The 22,362-nt window shown below is 42.1% G+C and overlaps 2 protein-coding genes across 4 annotated transcripts in view; both read right to left on the minus strand.

Moving 5' to 3' along the window:
* Positions 1–7,921: 7,921 nt before the first annotated feature.
* LOC118394249 (cholesterol 25-hydroxylase-like protein) lies at positions 7,922–14,621 on the minus strand. Its single transcript, XM_035787464.2, has 2 exons — positions 13,887–14,621; positions 7,922–10,041 (listed from the first exon to the last, which is right to left on the minus strand). Exons 1-2 carry the CDS (start codon positions 14,327–14,329, stop codon positions 9,585–9,587), a joined length of 900 nt encoding a protein of 299 aa, XP_035643357.1. The 5' UTR covers positions 14,330–14,621; the 3' UTR covers positions 7,922–9,584.
* A 1,784-nt stretch (positions 14,622–16,405) lies between these two features.
* Positions 16,406–22,362, minus strand: part of LOC118393399 (erlin-2-like) — a 15,456-nt gene continuing 9,499 nt past the window's right edge. For 2 of the 3 annotated variants that reach the window (XM_052461754.1, XM_052461753.1), the window contains 4 exons: positions 22,186–22,277; positions 21,876–21,965; positions 20,850–20,929; positions 16,406–20,480 (listed from right to left, as the gene is read on the minus strand). In XM_052461754.1, the coding sequence (XP_052317714.1) occupies positions 20,307–20,480; positions 20,850–20,929; positions 21,876–21,965; positions 22,186–22,277 (436 nt within the window). In that variant the 3' untranslated portion in view covers positions 16,406–20,306. Of the gene's footprint in view, positions 20,481–20,849; positions 20,930–21,875; positions 22,010–22,185; positions 22,278–22,362 lie in introns of those variants that run through there. The other variant, XR_008064041.1, reaches the window with a different exon arrangement.

Below are 22,362 nucleotides of genomic sequence, written 5' to 3' on the forward strand. Positions count from 1 at the left end.
TCCTACAGTGAGGGAAAAAAGTATTTAATCCCCTGCTGATTTTGTACGTTTGCCCACTGACAAGGAAATGATCAGTCTATAATTGTAATGGTAGGTTTATTTGAACAGTGACAGACAGAATAACAACAAAAAAATACAGAAAAACACGTCAAAAATGTTATAAATTGATTTGCATTTTAACGAAGGAAAAAAGTTACAACTTCATCCCAAGTATAGAAGATAGTGAGATGTCACAGCTATCTTTAGACATATAGCCAGTACCACCACTGAGGTATATTAATTATAACCCACCCAAACTAGGCCTATCTGAAATATGAAAATGATCAATGAAATCACCAGTTAGGTAGCGTATTGTTGTTGCAAAGATGAGTCCATTTTTTAAAAATAGTGAAACATTAAAAAACGTCTCCTTTATAGATAAAACTATACAACATATATTCACGTCACCAAATAATTTATTAAAACACACTGTTTTGTTATGAAGGTCCACAGTAGCTACTCTGTAGGGTAGCACCATGGTATTGGTGAGGCTCATGGTTCTCACCCCTTCCATAGACTTACACAGTAATCGTGACAACTTCCAGAGGATGTCCTCCAACCTATCAGAGCTCTTGCAGCATGAACTGACATGGTGTCCACCAAATCAAAGGATGAGATAATTAATTTAGTACTGAAAGCATAAGCTATAGTTAGCGGTCACTGCATACAATGTGGTGAGTAGTTGACACAAAAAGAGAGAAAGACAATAGTTGAACAAATTCAAAAAAAAGAAATGTCCCTTTTCAGGACCGTCTTTCAAAGAAAATTCATTAAAATCCAAATAACTTCACAGATCTTCATTGTAAAGGGTTTAAACACTGTTTCCCATGCCATAAACAATTAATGAACATGAACCTGTGGAACGGTCGTTAAGACACTAACAGCTTACAGGTGGTAGGCAATTAAGGTCACAGTTATGAAAACGTAGGACACTAAAGAGGTCTTTCTACTGACTCTGAAAAACACCTAATGAAAGATGCCCAGGGTCGCTGCTCATCTGCGTGAACGTGCCTTAGGCGTGCTGCAAGGAGGCATGAGGACTGCAGATGTGGCCAGGGCAATAAATTGCAATGTCTGTACTGTGAGACGCGTAAGTCAGCCCTACAGGGAGACAGGACGGACAGCTGATCAGTGGCAGACCACGTGTAACAACACTTGCACAGGATCGGTACATCTGAACATCACACCTGCGGGACAGGTACAGGATGGCAACAACAACTGCACGAGTTACACCAGGAACACACAATGCCTCCATCAGTTCTCAGACTGTCCGTAATAGGCTGAGAGACTGGACTGAGGGCGTGTAGGCCTGTTGTAAGGCAGAGCACAAAAAGTGCTCTTCACTGACGAGTTGCGGTTTTGTCTCACCAGGGGTGATGGTCGGATTCGCGTTTATTGCCGGAGGAATGAGCGTTACACCGAGGCCTGTACTCTGGAGCGGGATCGATTTGGAGGTGGAGGGTCCGTCATGGTCTGGGGCGGTGTGTCACAGCATCATCGGACTGAGCTTGTTGTCATTGCAGGCAATCTCAACATTGTGCGTTACTGGGAAGACATCCTCCTCCACCATGTGGCACCCTTTCTGCAGGCTCATCCTGACATGACCCTCCAGCATGGTAATGCCACCAGCCATACTGCTCGGTCTGTGCCTGATTTCCTGCAAGACAGGAATGTCAATGTTCGGACATGGACAGTGAAGAGCCCGGATCTCAATCCATTTGAGCACGTCTGGGACCTGTTAGATCGGAGGGTGAGGGATAGGGCCATTCCTCCCAGAAATGTCCGGGAACTTGGAGGTGCTGTAACGGTTTTCTTCTGGTGAAAGAGAGGCGGACCAAAACGCAGCGTGGTTATTATTCATGGTTCTTTAATAAAGAAAGTATACATGAATAGACTGACAAAACCAAGAAATGTAAAAAAAAAACAAAACAGCCCTATCTGGTGCAAACACAGATACAGAAACAATCACCCACAACAGACCTAAGGAATATGGCTGCCTAAATATGGTTCCCAATCAGAGACAACGATAAACACCTGCCTCTGATTGAGAACCACTCTAGGCAACCATAGACTTACCGAGAGTACTACTCTAACCACTATCCCATAACTACAAACAACCCCAGACAAAACAAACCACATAAATCCCCATGTCACACCCTGGCCTAACCAAAATAATAACGAAATCACAGAATACTAAGGCCAGGGCGTGACAGGTGCCTTGGTGGAAGAGTGGGGTAACATCTCACAGCAAGAACTGGAAAATCTGGTGCAGTCCATGAGCAGGAGATGCACTGCAGTACTTAATGCAGCTGGTGGCCACACCAGATACTGACTGTTACTTTTGATTTGGACCCCCCTTTGTTCAGGGAAACATTATTCCATTTCTGTTAGTCAGATGTCTGTGGAACTTGTTCAGTTTATGTCTCAGTTGTTGAATCTTGTTATGTTCATACAAATATTTACACATGTTATGTTTGCTGAAAATAAACACAGTTGACAGTGACAGGACGTTTCTTTTTATGCTGAATTTATGTTGGCTGTGTGTAGTTATGACATGAAGTTTTGGCTTGGAATGTTTTTTTTGCCTGGTCACAGACAGCTGATGTGTTATGCACTAAAGTCCACAAGCGAAGTGAAAAGATGAGAGGAGGAGAGTGTGTAGATGTGAGAAGGAATTAATGAGCAAAGTGATCATGCTGCTATAAAAGTAAACTGTGTTTGTATGTGATCTGGGGTTTATTCATTCTGCCAATGCTGTTAAAAACTTTTTTTCTTGAACAGAAGCAAACGTAACAAAAACCGTTTGCCACTCTTGTTTGTTGGACTAATGATTACTTACGAGATCAGCTAGATGCAGGCAGAGTGTGCAAGGCGGCATTGAATGTGTCACTGTCTGTCACCTTGTTTACTCAAATTTTCTCTTGACTTGTGCACCCCAGGTCGTTGCTGTGAATGAGAATGTGTTCTCAGTCAACTTACCTGGTAAAATAAGGGTTAAATAAAAATAAAACCTACAGTGTAAACTTGAATTCAAATCAAATCCAAATCAAATATTATTGGTCACATACACATGGTTAGCAGATGTTAATGCGAGTGTAGCGAAATGCTTGTACTTCTATTTCCGACCATGCAGTAATATCTAACAAGCAATCTAACAATTTCACAACTACCTTATACACACAAGTGTAAATTAATTAATAAGAATATGTACATATAAATATATGGATGAGCGATGGCTGAACGGCATAGGCAAGATGCAGTAGATGGTATAGAGTACAGTATATACATATGAGATGAGTAATGTAGGGTATGTAAACATTATATAAAGTGGCATTGTTTAAAGTGACTAGTGATACATTTATTACATCCAATTTTTTATTATTCATGTGGCTAGAGATTTGAGTCAGTTTGTTGGCAGCAGCCACTCAATGTTAGTGATGGCTGTTTAACAGTCTGATGGCCTTGATATAGAAGCTGTTTTTCAGTCTCTCGGTCCCAGCATTGATGCACCTATACTGACCTCGCCTTTTGGATGATAGCGGGGTGAACAGGCAGTTGGCTCGGGTGGTTGTTGTCCTTGATGATCTTTTTGACATTCCTGTGACATCGGGTGGTGTAGGTGTCCTGGAGGGCAGGTAGTTTGCCCCCGGTAATGCGTTGTGCAGACCTCACTACCCTCTGGAGAGCCTTACGGTTGCCGGCGGAGCAGTTGCCGTACCAGGCGGTGATACAACCCGACAGGATGCTCTCGAATTGTGCATCTGTAAAAGTTTGTGAATGTTTTTGGTGACCAGACAAATTTCTTCATTCATAGGCTAGGTTGTAGCAACCTTATGATGGGTATAGGTGTCAGTATTAAGTAGTAAGCTAAACCTATTGATGTTACATTGATCTGGGTGAATGGAATATGAATGACCGTCTTCCAATATGCTGTATTACAACCTATGTTGCGATAATTGCATAGTTTTCTCTATAACCCATTTGTTCACACGCCACTGTGATATACAATAAGACCGTGAAGACAAAAAGCCATCAGTCACACGGTGGCGGAATAAATTCCACTACACATACGTTTGTTTCATCACCAAATCGGAGAGCAACATCTGTCCGGTGAAGTCCACAAAGCAAATATCTCCTGCAGCATGGTCAAGCAAGTTAATGCTTTCGATATGTTGGAAGTCAGCACAACGACAACAGGAGTACTGCCTCCGCTATTTCAGCACCATTTAAACTTAAACATTACACCTCAATGCTGATTGGCTAATTCCTGTATGTTTTATTTTACAAGGGAGGGCAAAATCTTTCTGGCATCAATCAACAAATGCTATGGCGGCAACATGTTATACTCTTTTGGTCCAGACAGCGTCAGATACATGGGCTACACATACTGAGACAGAGGGGGCGCTGTTTCCCTGTTCAGACAGCGTCAGATACATGGGCTACACATACTGAGACAGAGGGGGCGCTGTTTCCCTGTTCAGACAGCGTCAGATACATGGGCTACACATACTGAGACAGAGGGGGCGCTGTTTCCCTGTTCAGACAGGGGCGCTGTTTCCCTGTTCAGACAGCGTCAGATACATGGGCTACACATACTGAGACAGAGGGTTCTGTTTCCCTGTTCAGACAGCGTCAGATACATGGGCTATACATACTGAGACAGAGGGGTTCTGTTTCCCTGTTCAGACAGTGTCAGATACATGGGCTACACATACTGAGACAGAGGGGCGCTGTTTCCCTGTTCAGACAGCGTCAGATACATGGGCTACACATACTGAGACAGAGGGGGCGCTGTTTCCCTGTTCAGACAGCGTCAGATACATGGGCTACACATACTGAGACAGAGGGGGCGCTGTTTCCCTGTTCAGACAGCGTCAGATACATGGGCTACACATACTGAGACAGAGGGGTTCTGTTTCCCTGTTCAGACAGCGTCAGATACATGGGCTACACATACTGAGACAGAGGGGTTCTGTTTCCCTGTTCAGACAGCGTCAGATACATGGGCTACACATACTGAGACAGAGGGGTTCTGTTTCCCTGTTCAGACAGCGTCAGATACATGGGCTACACATACTGAGACAGAGGGGTTCTGTTTCCCTGTTCAGACAGCGTCAGATACATGGGCTACACATACTGAGACAGAGGGGTTCTGTTTCCCTGTTCAGACAGCGTCAGATACATGGGCTACACATACTGAGACAGAGGGGTTCTGTTTCCCTGTTCAGACAGCGTCAGATACATGGACTACACATACTGAGACAGAGGGGCGCTGTTTCCCTGTTCAGACAGCGTCAGATACATGGGCTACACATACTGAGACAGAGGGGGCGCTGTTTCCCTGTTCAGACAGCGGACTCAGATACATGGGCTACACATACTGAGACAGAGGGGAGGGGGCGCTGTTTCCCTGTTCAGACAGCGTCAGATACATGGGCTACACATACTGAGACAGAGGGGTTCTGTTTCCCTGTTCAGACAGCGTCAGATACATGGGCTACACATACTGAGACAGAGGGGTTCTGTTTCCCTGTTCAGACAGCGTCAGATACATGGGCTACACATACTGAGACAGAGGGGTTCTGTTTCCCTGTTCAGACAGCGTCAGATACATGGGCTACACATACTGAGACAGAGGGGTTCTGTTTCCCTGTTCAGACAGCGTCAGATACATGGGCTACACATACTGAGACAGAGGGGTTCTGTTTCCCTGTTCAGACAGCGTCAGATACATGGGCTACACATACTGAGACAGAGGGGTTCTGTTTCCCTGTTCAGACAGCGTCAGATACATGGGCTACACATACTGAGACAGAGGGGGCGCTGTTTCCCTGTTCAGACAGCGTCAGATACATGGGCTACACATACTGAGACAGAGGGGGCGCTGTTTCCCTGTTCAGACAGCGTCAGATACATGGGCTACACATACTGAGACAGAGGGGTTCTGTTTCCCTGTTCAGACAGCGTCAGATACATGGGCTACACATACTGAGACAGAGGGTTTCCCTGTTCGCTGTTTCCCTGTTCTGTTTCAGACAGCGTCAGATACATGGGCTACACATACTGAGACAGAGGGGGCGCTGTTTCCTGTTCAGACAGCGTCAGATACATGGGCTACACATACTGAGACAGAGGGGTTCTGTTTCCCTGTTCAGACAGCGTCAGATACATGGGCTACACATACTGAGACAGAGGGGTTCTGTTTCCCTGTTCAGACAGCGTCAGATACATGGGCTACACATACTGAGACAGAGGGGTTCTGTTTCCCTGTTCAGACAGCGTCAGATACATGGGCTACACATACTGAGACAGAGGGGTTCTGTTTCCTTCGCTCGGGTTGATTTCTCTGTTGAGATTCAGCCACTTCCAAATTGACGGAAAATTATGGAAACACAGAGAGACAGAATAGAAATTATTTTATAATTTTTTACATTTTTTATTGGTTAAATATTTGCAACCATGGAATACACACCACTGAATAGAAATAAGGCCATTCTAATTTTTTTTTAAACGGCACCGACCGCCACTGGTAGGTAGGTTCCTCTGTTTCTGCTAGGCGCTTTCTGGTCAATAATCTGAATATGTGCATCCGCCTTTGCAATGCTGATGACTGGTCATTGGTCAACAGTCAAGATGCGCAACTTTTTGTTTCTGAAGCACAGATTAGATGTTTCTGGCAAAAAAATGTTGTAATCCCGTAGGCCTATGGTACCCAGATTGAATAAGGAAAGGTATGTGCCTCCCGAGTGGCACAGTGGTCTAAGGCACTGCATCACAGTGCTAGCTGTGCCACTAGAGATTCTGGGTTGGAGTCCAGGCTCTGTCGCAGCCGGCCGTGACCGGGAGACCCATGGGCTGGTGCACAATTGTCCAAGCGTCGTCTGGGTTTGGGGAAGGTTTTGCCGGCAGGGATGTCCTTGTCCCATCACACACTTGTCCCATCACGCACTAGCGACTCCTGTGGCGGGCTGGGCGCAGAGCACACTGAAAAGGTTGCCAGGTGTACGGTGTTTCCTCCGACACATTGGTACGGCTGGCTTCTGGGTTAAGTGGGCATTGTGTCAAGAAGCAGTGCAGCTTGGTTTGGTTGTGTTTCGGAGTCCGTACTGGAGTTGCAGCGATGAGACAAGACTGTAACTACCAATTGGATACCATGAAAAAGGAGTAAAGAAATGTACAAAAAATAAAATAAAAAAAATAAGCAAAGGTATAAATGTAAAATACAAATGTTAGGCTAGCGTACTGGTGTGTGTAGTCTAGAAAATATGTATGAAAATAATATAGGCCTACTGTCAACCCTAGCTCTAGCTGACTGACCTGTGTTGATTGACAGTTTGCTGGTCTAATCAGAGTGCTGAATGGGCTTTTTACTATACAATCAGTTTTTTTGCAAGTGCAATACTCTCTCTGGCTGTGTGGAGAGTAAATCCCCAGAGACTCTGAACCACAGAATAAATGACAAAACATTTCTAAAAGTCAAAGTCGAGTTCCGAGTCTTGAGGCTCCAAGTCAAGTCTCAAGTTATTTTATTTTATATATTTGATCAAATATGATGACTTGAGAATTCAAGTTTGATGACTTGGAATTCAAGCTGGCAAAATACCAAGTGAAATTGGTGAATGAGAAGCCCTCATGAGCAGGCTGATATTAGTTCCCCAATATAGTTTTCATAATTGTAGACTACTGTCACGACTGCTCCCGCTGTCTCTCTCTGGCGCTCAAGGGCGCCAGGGTGCCCTTCATTACGCACACCTGTGTCGTGTCTGGACTATCATTAAATGTGAAGACTTATTTATATCAAATCAGATCTAGTAAAAATTCCCTGTTTTATGTCAGTTAGGATCACCACTTCATTTTAAGAATGTGACATGTCAGAATAATAGTAGGGAGAATGATTTATTTCATCTTTGATTTCTTTCATCACATTCCCAGTGGGTCAGAAGTTTACATACACTCAATAAGACCAAATCGAGTGGTTTGCTTCCAAAAAGTGGGCCGCAACTGGGTAAGTCGAGTTAGATGCAAAAACTTGACTTACCCAGTTGTGACCCACTTTTTGGAAGCAAACAAATTGATCTTGGGGCAGCAGCGTAGCCTAGTGGTTAGAGCGTTAGATTAGTAACTGAAAGGTTGCAAGTTCGACTCGCTGAGCTGACAAGGTACAAATCTGTTGTTCTGCCCCTGAACAAGGCAGTTAACACACTGTTTGTAGGCCATCATTGAAAATAAGAATTTGTTCTTAACTGACTTGCATAGTTAAATAAAGGTAAAATATTTTTTTTGTCTCTACGTTATATTGGCATCGAACATGTCACCCTCCTTAGGAGAGGGGGTGACCTCGATAATTTCATCTCCCTCACCAACTTCAAACATCTGCTATCTGAGCAGCTAACCGATCGCTGCAGCTGTACATAGTCTATCGGTAAATAGCCCACCCATTTTTACCTACCTCATCCCCATACTGTTTTTATTTATTTACTTCTCTGCTCTTTTGCACACCAATATCTCTACCTGTACATGACCATCTCTACCTGTACATGACCAATTATTCGCCTATCCTCATGCCTTTTGCACACAATGTATATATACTCTCTTTTTTTCTACTGTGTTATTGACTTGTTAATTGTTTACTCCATGTGTAACTCTGTGTTGTCTGTTCACACTGCTATGCTTTATCTTGGCCAGGTCGCAGTTGCAAATGAGAACTTGTTCTCAACTAGCCTACCTGGTTAAATAAAGGTGAAATTTTTGTTTTTGTTTTGTTAAAACGAGAGGCTGCCTGGATCTTTGATATAAAGACCCTTGCTCCCTTTGGTCTCAACGTAGACTTTGATCTGAAGCCATTCTTGTGATTATTGTGATTTTGCTACTGTAAATGTTTGTAGGCTTATGTAGCCAAATTGTATCTATGATCATACGCTATCCATTTATGATTTTTGTATGCTATTTTAATATATGAGAATGAACCAATGATGTCAGGCCACACCAAGCCATGATTACAGACACCTGCATGTGTCTTTTGACACTATATAAATGAGTCACCCCGCAGTGTTTGTCATTATACCCTGATGAAGACAGCTTGTCTGTCAAAACGTTGGACATGACATTTTTGCATCTGAGTGTAACGGATGTGAAACGGCTAGCTTAGTTAGCGGTGCGCGCTAAATAGCGTTTCAATCGATGACGTCACTTGCTCTGAGACCTTGAAGTAGTAGTTCCCCTTGCTCTGCAAGGGCCGCGGCTTTTGTTGAGTGATGGGTAACGATGCTTCGAGGGGTGACTGTTGTTGATGTGTGCAGAGGGTCCCTGGTTCGCGCCCGGGTATGGGCGAGGGGACAGTCTAAAGTTATACTCACATTTAGCCAAATGACCAGCATTGTCTCTTTATATCTAATGCTTGTCAAATATTCAATTTGAGTCAACATATAACCACCTGTAATTTACAAACACAAGTACACATAACCCATGTGTTAGCCTGTACTCACTGTACTAATGATGCTACCCAAGATGTCAGTTCTTTGTTTGCTTCATAGATTACATTCATTTTAACACATGCAAGCTTGTGCGCACACACAGTCAGATCCAAGGCTCTTCTTTCTTCTCCTTCTCCTCATTGTCCTCCCTCCATGTTTACTCCCAGCCTCCTCCCTTACCCCCAGGTAGGTCCCACAGAGCCAGTCCCAGTGCCTGAAGTAGGGGGCATAGTTCCCCCTGTAGATGTGGTGGTGTGCCTGGTGGAAGGGGGCCCCTCCGAAGCAGGGCAGTAGTCTATGGATAGCCCAGGGCAGGTCGTAGCCACAGTGGTCCTCTATGGCCAGCCAGGTGTTGAGCAGGTGGAACAGGGCCTCACTCAGAGGGTGGCAGCCCACCACCCAGGCACTGCTCAGGGCCAGCATCTGCAGGGAGAGTAGCTCAGCCGGGCTGGCGTCCTGGGCAGTCAGGGCGAAGGTGATCCGGTTCTGGTGATGAGTCTGGTGGACCCTCCGATACAGCCAGGGAACCCTGGGGACCATACAGACAGAACTTGTGTGTTTGGTAGGCAGTCAGGGACAAACCTTATGTGCTCCTTCTAGACTCTCTACATGAGGGTCGTCCGAGGTAAAGGAGAATTTGGCTTTTTTACAATATAATCTCTATTTTCCATATAAATAGCATGTTATAGAACGGTCCGATTTAATTTGTTTTTGAGAAACTTGGTGTGTTTCCAACCAACTGACTGCAGATAAAAATCAGTGCGTGATGATGTAGTGCACACATTTTATTTTCGCTTAAGTTTTCATGGTACTTAATAAAAATCTAAAAGTTCAGTTTCCATTGCTTTTTCAACTCATTTTCAAATAGTTGTATCACAAAAACTGTTTCGTTGAATAGCAAATTTGCCTATTCTGGTCTTGGCACGTGTGCACTAGACAAGAGCTCACCAATACAGTGAAGGTACGCTATGCTGGTAGACTAGTCTACATGATGAGATTATTATAGATAAGAGAATATTTTTATTTGTCAAACTGCAGTCAAGCATCGATCATCATGTCACCAGAAAAGGACCCTGGATACCAGGCAGTGTCAGAGGAAGGCTCTAAAATTTGTCTGCTACCGCACGGCAAGCGGTACCGGAGCGCCAAGTCTAGGTCCAAGAGGCTTCTAAACAGCTTCTACCCCGAAGCTATAAGACTCCTGAACATCTAGTCAAATGGCTACCCAGACTATTTGCATGGCCCCCCTCCCCTCTCCACACCGCTGCCACTCTCTGTTGTCATCTATGCATAGTCATTTTAATAACTCTACCTACATGTACAGTTGAAGTCGGTTTACATACACTTAGGTTGGAGTCATTAAAATTAGTTTTTCAACCACTCCAAAAATGTATTGTTAACAAACTATAGTTTTGGAAAGTCGGTTAGGACATCTACTTTGTGCATGACAAGTTATTTTTCCAGCAATTGTTTACAGACAGATTATTTCACTTAGAACTCCCTGTATCACAATTCCAGTGGGTCAGAAGTTTACATAAGTTTACACTAAGTTGAAACAGCTTGGAAAATTCCAGAAAAGTATGTCATAGCTTTAGAAGCTTCTGATAGGCTAATTGGCATCATTTGAGTCAATTGGGGGTATACCTGTGGATATATTTCAAGGCCTACCTTCAAACTCAGTGCCTCTTTACTTGACATCATGGGAAAATCAAAAGAAATCAACCAAGACATCAGAAAATAATTGTAGACTTCCCCAAGTCTGGTTCATCCTTGGGAGACATTTCCAAACGCCTGAAGGTACCACGTTCATCTGTACAAACAACAGTACGCAAGTATAAACACCATGGGACCACACAGCCGTCATACCGCTCAGGAAGGATACGTGTTCTGTCTCCTAGAGATGAACGTACTTTGGTGTGAAAAGTGCAATCAATCCCAGAACAACAACAAAGACCTTGTGAAGATGCTGGAGGAAACAGGTACAACAGTTTTTATATCCACAGTGAAACGAGTCCTATATCGACATAACCTGAAAGGCCGCTCAGCAAGGAAGAAGCCACTGCTCCAAAACTGCCATAAAAAAGCCAGACTACGGTTTGCAACTGGGGACAAAGATCGTACTTTTTGGAGAAATGTCCTCTGGTCTGATGAAACAAAAATAGAACTGTTTGGCCATAATGACCATTGTATGTTTGGAGGAAAAGAGGGGGCTTGGAAGCCGAAGAACACCATCCAAACCGTGAAGCACGGGGGTGGCAGCATTATGTTGTGGGGGTGCTTTGCTGCAGGAGGGACTGGTGCACTTCACAAAATAGACGACATCACGACTAAAGAAAATTATGTTCATATATTGAAGCAACATCTCAAGACATCAGTCAGGAAGTTAAAGCTTGGTCGCAAATGGGTCTTCCAAATGGATAATGACCCCAAGCATACTTCCAAAGTTGTGGCAAAATGGCTTAAGGGCAACAAAGTCAAGGTATTGGAGTGGCCATTAGAAAGCCCTGACCTCAATCCTATAGGAAATGTATGGGCAGAACTGAAAAAGCGTGTGCGAGCAAGGCGGCCTACAAACCTGATTCAGTTACACCAGCTCTGTCAGGAGGAATGGGCCAAAATTCACCCCACTTATTGTGGGAAGCTTGCGGAAGGCTACCTGAAACGTTTGACCCAAGTTAAACAATTTAAAGGCAATGCTACCAAATACTAATTGAGTGCATGTAAACTTCTGACCCACTGGGAATGTGACGAATGAAATAAAAGCTGAAATAAATCATTCTCTCAACTATTATTCTGACATTTCACATTCTTAAAGTAAAGTGGTGAACCTAACTTACCAGGGGCTTTTTACTAGGATTAAATGTCAGGAATTGTGAAAAAGTGAGTTTAAATGTACTTGGCTAAGGTGTATGTAAACTTCTGACTTCAACTGTACATACTACCTCAACTAACCGGTGCCCCCGCACATTGACTCTGTATCGGCACCCCCCTGTATATATTGTTATTTTTTTTGCTGCTGCTCTTTAATGACTTGTTACTTTTATCTCTTATTCTTATCCATATTTTTTAAAACTGCACTGTTGGTTAGAGGCTCATGAGTAAGCTTTTCACGGTTTCACTACTACACCTGTTGTATTCAGGACATGTGAAGTTCATAACTTTTTTTTCATCTGTAGCCTAATAAACTGCATGGTATCCCAAATCATAGTAGGAGGACCACACATTATATCATCATGTGAGTCCGAGTTTACTTCGATATGATGGTTATTATATCAATATTTGTACATAAAGGTGTTGCCACCACCCTTTCTCGCATTATTAATTTTACAGACACAAAAAGATCTCACCATGTCGAACGAACAAATGATCTGTCGGCATTTACAAAATTGTACTGAAACTACCCGTTTCTATCACAGCTGTCGTGATTTTTTATATATATTTTTACGGTAAGACTTTATTTGCATAAAAAATGTTGATGGAAATGTGGTTATTAATGCTATTTTAACGTTGTTTGACTTGGTTTGCGTATTACCAAATTTGCTTGAGATGATTTTAATGCAACACCGCATCCAAGTTACTTGACATAAACATTTCAAAAAGTTGTCAGTCAAGGCGAAGCCATGAGTATAAGCTCCCCGCCCACTCAGCCTGTCTTTTCAAACTTACTGGTAGTTAGCCACGAGAGAAAAAGTACCTAAATAACAATATATATATAGCATTTCCATCCAAACACATATTGTGGGTGATATTTTAGACACTCAAAAGGCTATTTTACATGGGAATCAGAATGACTGTTTGGGACATTTAGTGTATTTGAATTATATTACCAATATTACAGGTGCAGAAGAGGTTTGGCGCATGTACACTTGGTCAAAAACAATACTTAGGTTTTTTTCCAGAAAATAAAACAAATATATATATATATTTCACCTTTAACTTTCCAAACAATGCATTTAAAATCAGTTGCATATGTGACTTTTTATTTAGACCTTTTTAGGAAGTACATAGGCCTACTGGCTGTAACGGCAGTAATGACGATAGTTGTTCAGCGAAACGACATCCTTTTCTAATTACCGAATGTATTGTGACAGTATTCAGCTTGAAAAGCTGGTGAATCTTCACATTCAATGTCAACTGAGTCCAGTGGAGGCTGCTGAGGGGAGAACGGCTAATACTAATGGCTGGAACTGAGCAAATGGAATGGCATCAAACACATGGAAACATCAAACACATGGAAACATCAGACACATGGAAACCATGTGTTTGATACCATTCCAGTTATTCCACTCGAGCCATTACCACGAGCCAGTCCTCCCAAATTAATGTGCCACCAACCTCCTGTGCTGTAAAACCCAGATCCTGGTTCAAGCTTACCGATGCATGGTATAATGCCATATAAAGAACAGCGCATCAAATAAAAGTAGGCACGCGATAACCTCCCCAATGAGCAGGCTGCATGATGGCGCGACTTCGGGAAATCTTGGAATCCTAACTCTTTGATAAAGCGCGGTGGCTGGGAGAACAGTTGTCAGGTATTTCAGAAAAATCCTCCAACAGCAGCCAACCCATCGCTGCAAACACAACAGCAACGGTTCAGCGGTCCTCGAGATCCTGTAGAGATTTATCCGTGGCCAGAAACATCCCAGCGCTTCAAAGGTTAGAAAAGGTGTGCAGAGGAGAAGGTGGATGAGGAAAGCGAAGCATGCGGGCAGGAAAGGTGACGTGAGGAACTCCCGTTGTGCTCGCAGATCATCCCACAGCGGCTGGAGCAGCAGTCCATCTGGGTTCCCATGTTTTAGAAAAGTACTAATATTCATAATACCAGCATACGAAGGCTTATTGTTTAATCAAACAAAAAATGACCATCATGAAGTGTTCTCCGCATTTCTCCAAGTGTGTTGGCTACTACTTTGTAATAACGTAGTCCATGATGTAGTTTCTTCAATTCACTCTCTCCAGTTGACGGTACGCATTTAGTTTATGCTCGAGTGCCCAATTAAATACTTATTTTCTCTTCCACAATGGTTGACAGAACACGATTGGCTGTCGTTTGGTGGGAGGGTAATAGAGCCACAGAAGCAGTAAATGTTTAAAAAGAAATCACATTCCAATTTATACTAGTAAACAGCACAGCCTGGTCTCATAGACTAGGTAACATAGTAAATGTAAATCTGTACCCTCCATTTAGTATGATACAGTATGTTACATTTCATATGGCATGCATTAATTTGTGGATCTCCATCATCCATTTTGTATGATAGTTAGGGGTAGGTAACATAGTACATCTACCTCCCTCCATTTAGTGTGATATGTTACGAATTCCATTTTTTATGGCTAATGTTAGCTAGGTGGCTAACATTAGCTAGGCTAGGGGTTAAGGTTAGCTAACATGCTAAGTAGTTGCAAAGTAGCTAAACAGTAGTAAGTCATTGCTAATTAATAAAAATGCTAATGTGGTCCGTGATGAGATTCAAACATGCAACTGTTGGTTTGCTAGACGTTCAGGTTACACGCCTACTCATCCACCCTGACCAACTACCCTCCTTTAGTTTTTGCCTTATTAAGTAACCTGTCTTATGTAACCATACCAAACGTAGCATATACTAATTTCAGTGTCCTGTATTTTCATTTACTATGTTACGTCTAGTGTATGATACCATGCTGGAGTCAGATGGTTTCACATAAGCATCTTGCGTGGGGCCCCTCTCTGGAACAGGGATATCTGAGTCGAGTCAATGTGTTCCATTCAAACTCAAAGCCTGTGATCATTTTATGGGAGTAAAGCAATTCATGTCACAGACCTGACTTCAGATAAATATTTTAGCTTTGTCATTATATTGTTTATATTAAAATCATCTTATTTTATTATTTTATATGACCACATGGAGGGCAAGAGATAATTACAGACACCTGTGATAATCTGATGTACCCAATAAGGCCACTATATTTCATGTGATCAAATTTTTAAAAACTTGAAAGTTACCAAGTTCTGGTAGTTTACCGGTAAGCTTTGGAAGTTACCAGTAATATACCCTCCCTAGACATGTCTCATGCTTGAAATGACCTCTACAAGCCTGAATCTGAAGCAGGGATATTGGCACCTTGGGTCCTACCTACGCAGTCGCAGACTTCTGATTGCACATCCGGCATACCTGTTTGGGAATCTAGGGGGTTTCTCATAGGAGATTGAACTTTCAGCATTTGACAGTGTACACCAGGTTATCAATTCATCTTGAGGCGGCAGGTAGACTAGTGGTTAGCGCCTTGGGCCAGTAACCAAGAGTTTCGCTAGATTAAATCCCCCAGCTGACAAGGTAAAAAATCTGTCGTTGTGCCTCTGAACAAGGCAGTTAACCCACTGTTCCTAGACTGTCATTGTAAATAAGAATGTGTTTTTACTGACTTGCCTAGTTTAAAAAAAATATTTAAAAATCATAGTGCTACATTATGAAATACTATACTTTTTATAAAATGTTACTGACCTCTTCTCCTGGACTTCATTCCCTTCATAATTTCCTCCCCTTTATATGTAACTCCCTTATGTTTTCTCACCAGGTGGTATTGTTCTTGTGTAGCCTTAAGGAATTGTCTCGTTACTGGTTGTTGTTGTTTTATTAAACATTTCACCTGCACCTGAAATTGGGTAACTTCTCTTCTCCATAACGTCTGAAATCCAGTCCACATGGTGTGCAATAGTCTGAACGTCAGTCAAGATGTGAATCTACCATAGTTTAAATAACATAAGCAGATAAATATACTTTAATAGACTGTGTGGTATGTAACTGCCTACCCCTACTAAATTGCAAAAATCAAGATTCAGTCTCTCGTTTGAGAGATGTGAAAGGGCAATGTAAGAAAAAGGCAATAAAAACAGGCTACATTTCAAGACAAAGTACCTCGTTATCAAATATAAACATTTAATCGTGTAAATCACAAAATGGATTTCTGATTCACAATAACATCAGTGAGCGAGTGCAAAAGAGTCTCCTTCAAGTCATAATCAGTCAAGTCAACCTGAGAGAGTCGAACAAACAGTTTACACAGCCAGAACAAACCAGTGTTACATTGAGAGAACAGTTTAATGGATATTGCCTCTCAAACAAGTCATTGCTTTAGTCAAAGCGTTGGTGAAAAACATACAAATGATTCACCCCAAATGAACTCAGTCCAACACGACACTGAGGGCACCAGTGTGTGAAATAGTCAAAAATCTGCAGTTGCATCTTTCATGAAAACCCCATTACATGTTTATACCATTGACTCATCCTTCCAATATGAATGACTAAGACAAGTCAGCTTTTGTTTGCTTTTATGTAAATAAATCACTTTAATAAGAAAAACAACTATTGTTTTTTTCTTTCCACCATTTTTTTCCATGGAAGATGACAAGAGAGATTTTATTTGGAAAATAACAAGAGGCCTGGTCCAATATTCAGCGAACATGCGTCACAATGACGAAATTAATATATATGGACATGATCTGTCATGAACCGCAGACGAGACGCAGGCGATAAAATGTACCGTTAAAACATGCACCATGTAATGCTCTCAATGTCAGGAAAAAAATGGTTTCCATGTAGAGCCTGTATGAAATGCCTAGCAGATAACGACAAAAGTTGCTATTTTTTATTTTTTTATTGAATACTGAACTGGGAGTGGTTGGACAGGGCATCAGACTGTTAAATAGCGCTCTCTGGCCAGCTTCCGCCCAGTTACTCAACCCTGCACCTTACGAGGCTGCTGCCCTATGTACATAGACATGGTCACTTTAATACGGTTTACATACTGCTTTACTAATTTCATATGTATATACTGTATTCTATTCTCCCGTATTCTATTTAGTCAATGTCACTCTGACATTGGTCACCCTAATATTTATTTATTTCTTAATTCCATTCTTTTACTTTTAGATGTGTGTATTGTTGTGAATTGTTAAGATACTACTGCACTGTTGGATCTAGGAACACAAGCATATCACTACACCTGCAATAACATCTGCTAAATATGTGTATGTTACCAATCAAATTGGATTTGGTTGGTATCACCCCTTCACCAAATCATGGGGATAGGCAATAGCAGAGGGTTAAGATGGTTCATTAATGAGTGTGAGGCTTGTATTGCATGTAGAACTTTTTGTATAATGTACAATTAGATAATGTCACAAATCCCAAATTCCCAGGAAGATTTGATGCTGAAGATAATTTATAATACTTTTATAGTGAGTCCCGAACCCTTTTCTAATGTCACCCCCCTTCCCCTTCCTTCCCAAGCAAAACCAGGAGAGTTTCAGCCCAAAGTCTGCCTCAGTTTCAAAAAATATATCCATCTGTGTAGTTCAATAACATTCCTACAACATTTGTAGTCAATACCAGAAAATAAAATGTAATGGTTTAAAACGAGTGGCAAAGCACGAGACCAACCGTCAAACACCACTAGTAGAACATGCTTTGAGTGTAGTGTTGTTTGTCAAGTTGTCGTTATCAGAGTTGTTCATCTGTATCCCTCATACTATGACTACTACTGACAGAGAAGCCATTGCTCTCTCTGTTCCAGCATGGGACAATGTTCCCACTCGAGGAGAAGCTGGTTTCCCAACATCTCAATTCTAACAGATACTCTCTGTTGTGTCTAGGACACTCTCTCAAGAGCAGACATGAATATAATGGCCTTTTGCCCAGCATAATTACAGATAATTGATAGAAAACAAGTCAACCTTGACTTTTCTTGAGTCAAAAAACGATTGAACATCAATGCTCACTCTCTGAAACAGAGGTAAAGTCATGTTCATTCAGTGGGCTAGTTAAGATCTGTTACATCTGCTATTGTGAGACGATCCGGGTGAGATAAGGTGAAGACACTCAGCCAATTCATATGGGAGAGGGATCTGTATCAAGAAACAAGGTATTCCAAACAATGTATTGTGTATGATTAAGTAAATGAATCATTAATAAATGTAGTTAATCATACACAACTATATCTCTGCACACATCTCTCGCACACTTACTGTATTATAAGCTATGCAACACATAGAAAAGACATGAAAGCGCTACCAATTAAATGAAGTCACAAAACATACACCATACACTTGCAAAAGTTCAATTAATGTTTAAAATGTCCCAAACCACACTGTTACATTCAAGATATCATTGTTTCGCCTACGGTCTGTTGTAGGGCTAGTAAAACCTCCGGTCCAGGGTAGCATCCCAAAAGGCACCCTATTCCCTATATAGTGTACTATTTTTGACCAGAGCCTTATGGGTAGTAGTGCACTTATGGGTAGGGGTTCTACGAAGCTGACCTGGAATTGGTCAAACCATGGATCAGTTAGCTATTTGATTTTGAATTTTAGGCCCCTGTAGGTATCAAAAAAAGATATACAAAAATTGGATTAAATATTTAATTTGGGCTTTAGAAATGCCATGAATAACACATTCATAAATTGACAAAAAAGACGGGAAATCATAAGGAATAAGGTTTTGAAGAGTCTGTCCTATATCTAGGAGATATAAGAGAGATCAGGAAATATTTTGGGTTTTTTTGGACACATATTTAACCCCTTTTTTTGTAGGCACAAAACCACCTCCATACTTCCATTCATTTTTTAAACCGGTCCCGGGTTACCTGCTAATGGGCAGGTATGTCTCACTGTCTGGGTGTTCTGCAGTAGGAGTGGATAGAGGCAATCACCCCAGCTGTAACCCTGTGTTAGTGGCCAAGTGAGCGTTGTTGAAATCAAAACCCAACCGTCAAGTAAGTCATGAAGAACTCACTAAAAACTCAGTTTTGGACAAGACTGACTTTATGAACAAAATTATCCTATTTACACTTTGTAGTACATTTTGACACTAGAATAAATGTTTGACTAATATAGATGCCACATATGCCATTTTCTAATCCGAGAAGTTGTTTGCCTTCAGTTGCGCTTTAAAAAGGCAATCAGTGGTAGAACAAAAATGTAATGTTTGGTAAAAAGATGAGGGATGGTGCTGGAAGAATGTAACCACTAAAATGAATAAACAGAGCTATGGGTCATGTTGAGGCTATATAGTGTTTGTTTACATTTACTTTGTTAACAAACACTGGAGTAAAACAAGCATATATTTGGGGTTCTGATGGGGTATGGCAGCTGACCTAAGCTCATGGGGCATTTATAAGTTATATTCTTCAATAAGGTACATATCATTAATGTATAACTCCAAAAATGAATGTAGCAACTGCTGATTGCCTCTTTAAAGTATCTGTGGACCAGACTTCTATGAAATATGACCTAGAATTAATAACACGAGTGAAATAGTTTTCCTTCCCAAAAAATGGCAATTAAGTAGGTTAGAAAGCAGCTATCATGTGTTTGTATGGTGTGGGCATAACCCAACAGAATGGTGTGGCCATATACTGGTCATTAAAAATATTCATGCTAGTAGACCGCTCATTGGCCAGCTCAGCCAATAAGCCAACATGACATCATGTTTTGTTTTTAATTTTTTTTAAACGGACTGTTTGAGGTGGGGTTTTTGAAGTGTTTTTTTAAAACATTTTTAAAAGTATAAAGTTCTTTGGCCACAAATATGAATAAGACAAGTAAAAACATTTTGGTATGAGTTAACAGAATATTCACTTTTAAAACTAAGATTTTCACTGGCCAGATACTTCAAAAATAGTAGTGCACTATATAGGGAACAGGGTGCTATTTGGGACACATAACCCAAGGCTCATCTTTCACCCCACCTTGTGGCTAGCATGGGCCCAGCTCCACAGCTCCAGCCCTGGGATGAGTCTCTTCTCTTCTCCTTTCCATCAGTCTAGGTCTTGGATCTGTTCAGTTAGGTCGTCCATGGCATCAGAGGCCTTAGTGGAGGAGGAGCCAGAGTCAACAAACATCTGGGGGATCTTACTCCCAAAGTAGATCTTACTGTTAGCTGCTATGGCCTGGAACTTCATAAGCTGCAGATACTCTGGCGTCAGCTTCAACTGGGAGTGGAGAGAGAGGGCGGAGAGAGAGGGGGGAGAGAAAGGAAGGAGGGGGTGGAGATAGAAATGGAGGGAGAGAGAGAAGGCAGAAGCCAGTGATGAATGCCTGGATTGTCCTGTGATACTGTTAGATTGTAGCCTGAGGAGGGAGTGTGTTCTCTCTCACTCTTCCAGCCAGTCTGAATTCACTCCCTACCACCTCGCCTTGGCTCTAACCCGTGGATATTTGTAGATCTGCATGGAGGAAGCAACATGGAGGGAGCTGAGAGATCTTTCACCACCCTGATTATACAGATCTTTCAGATCTGCAAACGTGGAAGGGTTAGGGCCAAGGAGTACCGGCGGTTCCTCTCAGTATGGTCCTCTCACCTTATTGGCCTCGGCCGCTCTCTCTGCTGTGTAGAACTCTGCATCGGCCCTGGCCTTCATCTTAGCCAAGAATGCTCCGTCTGCAACCCAGGGGTAAGACGTCAAATTGTGTTGACCTCATCTAAAATATTATCAGCTGGCGGGTAGACTGAAAACATTATTTCAACCGGTGGGTTGGTTCGCGGTTCAGAATTACATTGTGGTACGGAAACATTTGAAAATCAAGATAATACTTTTAAAAACCCAGGAGCTTGTTGTGATACAAATTCCATTCCGAGTGGCGAGGCAGACACAAGACTACCAGCCACGCATTGAGAGTGTGTCGAACCGGGAACTGTCCCTTATTTGTGTTGTGCTAAAACATTCCAATTTGTCTTCGCCAGAGCTTATGTTCCCTCTCCCCACGTGAGAATACGACAAGTTTACTTTCCATGGATAGCCTAGCACATGCCGAAAATGTCTAACGTAGGCCTAGCCGGAGAAACAAAAACAAAGGTCACGATAAGGGAATAGGCTACAACACCATCGTGGTCTGAAGACAGGAGGGAGCAGTGACGGGGTATGTCTAAATGTATAGCTTTGAGCTCCCATAGTCAATCCTCAGGAGACTACTCTTTCTACCATCATGACCCACAGGGAAAAGGACAAAAATGTAGAGCATCTTAAAAGCCCAGTTATGCCAGCGTGCCATTTCACTGACCAGTGGCCTAATGACAATTATAAACTGGGTGGTTGTAGCCATGAATGCTGATTGGCTAAAAGCCGTGATATATCAGACCGTATACCATGGGTATGACAAAAGCATGTATTTTTACTGCTCTAATTACATTGGTAACCAGTTTATAATAGCAATAAGGCACCCCTGGGGTTTGCGGTATATTGCCAATATACCACAGCTCTGTATCCAGGCACTCCGTGTTGCAAAGAACAGCCCTTAGCCGTGGTATATTGGCCATATACCATACCCCCTCTGGCCTTATTGCTTAAGTATACAGTCTTATTGTTTTGCCAAACACACATACACACCTTCAATTTCAGAGATCCTTTTCTCTGTTTCTTTCTCCATGACTTTCTGGCTAAACTTGATTTCAGCCACTTGAGCTAACTTCTCTGCCTCTGTAGAGCAGCACAGGGAGGAGACAGGAAATGAGCCTTACATTCTGGGATTTAATGAAGAAAACCGGCAGAATTCCTCTTAAAAATTCATTCAAGAAAACAGACTTACGGTTATTTGTTTATAAATGTCATGCATTATTATAAAATGTCAGTTTAATATTTTTTCTGTGAAAATGTAAAGGTCATAGTGCGTTAGTGTCTGACCAATCACATGACTGACCGATCACAGCCCTCTTCCGCTCTGTCTCCGCTTCCTTCTCCACCACCTTCTGAGTCTGAGCAGAAATCAGAAGCTTTGTCTTCTCAGCCTCCCTAAACACACACACACAAATTAAAGGTGCGTGCTAAAAGTTGGTTAATATCTTTCTCCAGTCCCACAGCATGTGTCCTATCCCTC

Source organism: Oncorhynchus keta, chromosome 14 (genome assembly GCF_023373465.1).
Source record: "Oncorhynchus keta strain PuntledgeMale-10-30-2019 chromosome 14, Oket_V2, whole genome shotgun sequence".
NCBI classification, from domain to species: domain Eukaryota; kingdom Metazoa; phylum Chordata; class Actinopteri; order Salmoniformes; family Salmonidae; genus Oncorhynchus; species Oncorhynchus keta.

What these genes read in the sequence shown, in the direction of transcription:
- LOC118394249 (XM_035787464.2), bottom strand. Translation starts at nt 14,329, where the DNA reads ATGAATATTAGTACTTTTCTAAAACATGGGAACCCAGATGGACTGCTG. An exon ending in TGGCATTATACCATGCATCG is followed by an intron (nt 10,042 to 13,886) that starts GTAAGCTTGAAC and finishes TATGGTCCCCAG; the next exon opens with GGTTCCCTGGCTGTATCGGA.